At 54.3% G+C, this 6,000-nt stretch overlaps 1 protein-coding gene across 1 annotated transcript in view; it reads right to left on the bottom strand.

Annotated features, from left to right (window-relative positions):
- Positions 1-1,636: 1,636 nt before the first annotated feature.
- Positions 1,637-6,000, bottom strand: part of DCST1 (DC-STAMP domain containing 1) — a 30,111-nt gene continuing 25,747 nt past the window's right edge. Inside the window, exon 16 of the mRNA XM_075581477.1 lies at positions 1,637-2,360. Coding sequence (XP_075437592.1) covers positions 2,112-2,360 — 249 coding nt within the window. The 3' untranslated portion in view covers positions 1,637-2,111. The remainder of the gene's footprint in view (positions 2,361-6,000) is intronic.

The raw sequence follows: 6,000 nt of genomic DNA, 5'->3' as shown, positions 1-6,000 counted from the left end.
GGGGGTAAGAGAAGAAGGGGAAGAGAAGAGAAGGGGGGGTAAGAGAAGGGGAATAGAGGAGGGGATAAGGGGGGGGAGAGAGGAGGGGAGAAGAATAGATGGGGTAGAGAAACTAGGAGGAAGAGGGACGAGAGAGGGGGAAGTGTGACAAGAGATTGGGGGAGTGAGAGGGGAGAAAGAAGAGGGAAGAGTGGGGGGAGAGGGGAAAGAGGGAAGAGAGGGGGGAAGAGGGAGGGGGAAGAGAGGGAAGAGTGGGGGAGAGGGAAGAGAGGGGGTAAAGAGGGGGGAAGAGAGGGGTAAAGAGGGAAGAGAGGGGTAAAGAGGGAAGAGAGAGGGGGAACGAAGGAAGAGAGAGGAGCGGAAGAGAGAGAAAGGGGGAAAGGGGGAGAGGCGAGAGTGAGGTAGTGGAAGAGAAGGGGTAACAGATGGAGAGGGAGGGAAGAGAGGGGGGAGAGAAGGAGCGGAGAAGTGAGAGATGAGAGGGAGGAAAAGAGATGAGAGGGGATGAGATATATCCCCTCCCTATAATGCCTCCTATTGCTCTATACTGTATACAGTAACTTTGCTCTGTAGCCACCTCTGTCTGTTCTGCACATCTGGAAACACACGACTTATATCTTTCCCATTTATTGCACTCAGAATGTAAACATGAACCACGGCCTGGGGACACGGCCTGCGGGCATGAGCTGGGGACACGGCCTGCGGGCATGAGCTGGGGACACGGCCTGCGGGCATGAGCTGGGGACACGGCCTGCGGGCATGAGCTGGGGACACGGCCTGCGGGCATGAGCTGGGGACACGGCCTGCGGACATGACTGGGGACACGGCCTGCGGACATGAACTGGGGACACGGCCTGCGGACATGAGCTGGGGACACGGCCTGCGGGCATGAGCTGGGGACACGGCCTGCGGGCATGAGCTGGGGACACGGCCTGCGGGCATGAGCCGGGGACACGGCCTGCGGGCATGAACTGGGGACACGGCCTGCGGACATGAGCTGGGGACACGGCCTGCGGGCATGAGCTGGGGACACGGCCTGCGGACATGAGCTGTGGACACGGCCTGCGGGCATGAGCTGGGGACACGGCCTGGGGACATGAGCTGGGGACACGGCCTGGGGACATGAGCTGGGGACACGGCCTGCGGATATGAGCTGGGGACACGGCCTGCGGACATGCGCTGGGGACACGGCCTGGGGAAGGGATATGAGCTGGGGACACGGCCTGGGGAAGGGATATGAGCTGGGGACACGGCCTGGGGATATGAGCTGGGGACACGGCCTGGGGAAGGGATATGAGCTGGGGACACGGCCTGGGGATATGAGCTGGGGACACGGCCTGCGGATATGAGCTGGGGACACAGCCTGGGGATATGAGCTGGGGACACGGCCTGGGGATATGAGCTGGGGACACGGCCTGCGGATATGAGCTGGGGACACGGCCTGCGGATATGAGCTGGGGACACGGCCTGGGGACACGGCCTGCGGATATGAGCTGGGGACACGGCCTGCGGATATGAGCTGGGGACACGGCCTGCGGACATGAGCTGGGGACACGGCCTGCGGATATGAGCTGGGGACACGGCCTGGGGAAGGGATATGAGCTGGGGACACGGCCTGGGGAAGGGATATGAGCTGGGGACACGGCCTGGGGAAGGGATATGAGCTGGTGACACGGCCTGGGGAAGGGATATGAGCTGGGGACACGGCCTGGGGATATGAGCTGGGGACACGGCCTGGGGATATGAGCTGGGGACACGGCCTGGGGATATGAGCTGGGGACACGGCCTGGGGAAGGGATATGAGCTGGGGACACGGCCTGGAGACACGGCCTGGGGATATGAGCTGGGGACACGGCCTGGGGAAGGGATATGAGCTGGGGACACGGCCTGGGGACACAGCCTGGGGATATGAGCTGGGGACACGGCCTGGGGATATGAGCTGGGGACACGGCCTGGGGATATGAGCTCGGGACACGGCCTGGGGATATGAGCTGGGGACACGGCCTGGGGATATGAGCTGGGGACACGGCCTGGGGATATGAGCTGGGGACACGGCCTGGGGATATGAGCTGGGGACACGGCCTGGGGATATGAGCTGGGGACATGAGCTGTTAGTCATCATCATCATCATCATAGTCGCTGTCGCTGTCCGCGGAGATGAAGTCATCGTACGGCATGCAGGCGAAGCAGTATCGCTTCATGTCTCTCCAGCACTGCCGGCAATACACGGTGCCACAGTCCGGCGTCTGACACACGTGGGACTCCCGCGTCTCGCTCTCGTTACACACCATGCAGCGTCGCCGGAGGAGTTTGCGCATCCATGTGCAGTGACGGTACACGCCGCCCATCATTCCCCGGACCTGCAGCAGACAAGGCAGTCTCTAAACCACGGCAGTCACTATGGAGTGGTGACAACACAGCCTCTGAAGTGGGAGTCCTTCTGATCCTGGATCAGTCACTTTATCTTCCTGCGCCTTAGACACCAAAATGATTACACCGAGGAAGGGTCTCGTGTCTGCAAAATTAACTGTACAGCGCCGTGTACAGTCTGAGCCTTATAGTATAGCGCTGTGTACAGTGTGAGCCTTATAGTATAGCGCTGTGTACAGTGTGAGCCTTATAGTATAGCGCTGTGTACAGTGTGAGCCTTATAGTGCAGCGCCGTGTACAGTGTGAGCCTTATAGTGCAGCGCCGTGTACAGTGTGAGCCTTATAGTATAGCGCTGTGTACAGTGTGAGCCTTATAGTGCAGCGCCGTGTACAGTGTGAGCCTTATAGTATAGCGCTGTGTACAGTGTGAGCCTTATAGTGCAGCGCTGTGTACAGTGTGAGCCTTATAGTGCAGCGCTGTGTACAGTGTGAGCCTTATAGTATAGCGCCGTGTACAGTGTGAGCCTTATAGTATAGCGCCGTGTACAGTGTGAGCCTTATAGTGCAGCGCCGTGTACAGTGTGAGCCTTATAGTATAGCGCTGTGTACAGTGTGAGCCTTATAGTATAGCGCCGTGTACAGTGTGAGCCTTATAGTATAGCGCTGTGTACAGTGTGAGCCTTATAGTGCAGCGCTGTGTACAGTGTGAGCCTTATAGTGCAGCGCTGTGTACAGTGTGAGCCTTATAGTATAGCGCTGTGTACAGTGTGAGCCTTATAGTGCAGCGCTGTGTACAGTGTGAGCCTTATAGTGCAGCGCTGTGTACAGTGTGAGCCTTATAGTATAGCGCTGTGTACAGTGTGAGCCTTATAGTATAGCGCTGTGTACAGTGTGAGCCTTATAGTGCAGCGCCGTGTACAGTGTGAGCCTTATAGTATAGCGCCGTGTACAGTGTGAGCCTTATAGTGCAGCGCCGTGTACAGTGTGAGCCTTATAGTATAGCGCTGTGTACAGTGTGAGCCTTATAGTGCAGCGCCGTGTACAGTGTGAGCCTTATAGTATAGCGCTGTGTACAGTGTGAGCCTTATAGTATAGCGCTGTGTACAGTGTGAGCCTTATAGTGCAGCGCCGTGTACAGTGTGAGCCTTATAGTGCAGCGCCGTGTACAGTGTGAGCCTTATAGTATAGCGCTGTGTACAGTGTGAGCCTTATAGTGCAGCGCTGTGTACAGTGTGAGCCTTATAGTATAGCGCCGTGTACAGTGTGAGCCTTATAGTGCAGCGCCGTGTACAGTGTGAGCCTTATAGTATAGCGCTGTGTACAGTGTGAGCCTTATAGTGCAGCGCCGTGTACAGTGTGAGCCTTATAGTATAGCGCTGTGTACAGTGTGAGCCTTATAGTATAGCGCTGTGTACAGTGTGAGCCTTATAGTGCAGCGCCGTGTACAGTGTGAGCCTTATAGTATAGCGCTGTGTACAGTGTGAGCCTTATAGTGCAGCGCCGTGTACAGTGTGAGCCTTATAGTATAGCGCTGTGTACAGTGTGAGCCTTATAGTGCAGCGCCGTGTACAGTGTGAGCCTTATAGTGCAGCGCCGTGTACAGTGTGAGCCTTATAGTATAGCGCCGTGTACAGTGTGAGCCTTATAGTGCAGCGCTGTGTACAGTGTGAGCCTTATAGTATAGCGCTGTGTACAGTGTGAGCCTTATAGTATAGCGCCGTGTACAGTGTGAGCCTTATAGTATAGCGCTGTGTACAGTGTGAGCCTTATAGTATAGCGCTGTGTACAGTGTGAGCCTTATAGTATAGCGCCGTGTACAGTGTGAGCCTTATAGTATAGCGCTGTGTACAGTGTGAGCCTTATAGTATAGCGCTGTGTACAGTGTGAGCCTTATAGTATAGCGCTGTGTACAGTGTGAGCCTTATAGTATAGCGCCGTGTACAGTGTGAGCCTTATAGTATAGCGCTGTGTACAGTGTGAGCCTTATAGTGCAGCGCCGTGTACAGTGTGAGCCTTATAGTATAGCGCCGTGTACAGTGTGAGCCTTATAGTATAGCGCCGTGTACAGTGTGAGCCTTATAGTGCAGCGCTGTGTACAGTGTGAGCCTTATAGTATAGCGCCGTGTACAGTGTGAGCCTTATAGTATAGCGCTGTGTACAGTGTGAGCCTTATAGTGCAGCGCTGTGTACAGTGTGAGCCTTATAGTATAGCGCTGTGTACAGTGTGAGCCTTATAGTGCAGCGCTGTGTACAGTGTGAGCCTTATAGTATAGCGCCGTGTACAGTGTGAGCCTTATAGTATAGCGCCGTGTACAGTGTGAGCCTTATAGTATAGCGCTGTGTACAGTGTGAGCCTTATAGTATAGCGCCGTGTACAGTGTGAGCCTTATAGTATAGCGCCGTGTACAGTGTGAGCCTTATAGTATAGCGCCGTGTACAGTGTGAGCCTTATAGTGCAGCGCTGTGTACAGTGTGAGCCTTATAGTGCAGCGCCGTGTACAGTGTGAGCCTTATAGTATAGCGCCGTGTACAGTGTGATCCTTATAGTGCAGCGCCGTGTACAGTGTGAGCCTTATAGTATAGCGCTGTGTACAGTGTGAGCCTTATAGTATAGCGCTGTGTACAGTGTGAGCCTTATAGTGCAGCGCCGTGTACAGTGTGAGCCTTATAGTATAGCGCCGTGTACAGTGTGAGCCTTATAGTATAGCGCCGTGTACAGTGTGAGCCTTATAGTGCAGCGCTGTGTACAGTGTGAGCCTTATAGTATAGCGCCGTGTACAGTGTGAGCCTTATAGTATAGCGCCGTGTACAGTGTGAGCCTTATAGTATAGCGCTGTGTACAGTGTGAGCCTTATATTATAGCGCTGTGTACAGTGTGAGCCTTATAGTATAGCGCCGTGTACAGTGTGAGCCTTATAGTGCAGCGCCGTGTACAGTGTGAGCCTTATAGTATAGCGCCGTGTACAGTGTGAGCCTTATAGTGCAGCGCTGTGTACAGTGTGAGCCTTATAGTGCAGCGCCGTGTACAGTGTGAGCCTTATAGTATAGCGCTGTGTACAGTGTGAGCCTTATAGTGCAGCGCCGTGTACAGTGTGAGCCTTATAGTATAGCGCTGTGTACAGTGTGAGCCTTATAGTATAGCGCCGTGTACAGTGTGAGCCTTATAGTGCAGCGCCGTGTACAGTGTGAGCCTTATAGTATAGCGCCGTGTACAGTGTGAGCCTTATAGTGCAGCGCCGTGTACAGTGTGAGCCTTATAGTATAGCGCTGTGTACAGTGTGAGCCTTATAGTATAGCGCTGTGTACAGTGTGAGCCTTATAGTATAGCGCCGTGTACAGTGTGAGCCTTATAGTATAGCGCTGTGTACAGTGTGAGCCTTATAGTGCAGCGCTGTGTACAGTGTGAGCCTTATAGTATAGCGCCGTGTACAGTGTGAGCCTTCTAGTATAGCGCTGTGTACAGTGTGAGCCTTATAGTATAGCGCCGTGTACAGTGTGAGCCTTATAGTATAGCGCTGTGTACAGTGTGAGCCTTATAGTATAGCGCTGTGTACAGTGTGAGCCTTATAGTATAGCGCTGTGTACAGTGTGAGCCTTCTAGTATAGCGCTGTGTACAGTGTGAGCCTTAT

The sequence above is a fragment of the Ascaphus truei genome, unplaced genomic scaffold (assembly GCF_040206685.1).
Source record: "Ascaphus truei isolate aAscTru1 unplaced genomic scaffold, aAscTru1.hap1 HAP1_SCAFFOLD_1350, whole genome shotgun sequence".
In the NCBI taxonomy this organism is placed as follows: Eukaryota; Metazoa; Chordata; class Amphibia; order Anura; family Ascaphidae; genus Ascaphus; species Ascaphus truei.
The sequence above is the reverse complement of the archived record's forward strand: the minus strand, read 5'-3'. Positions and strand labels throughout refer to the sequence as shown.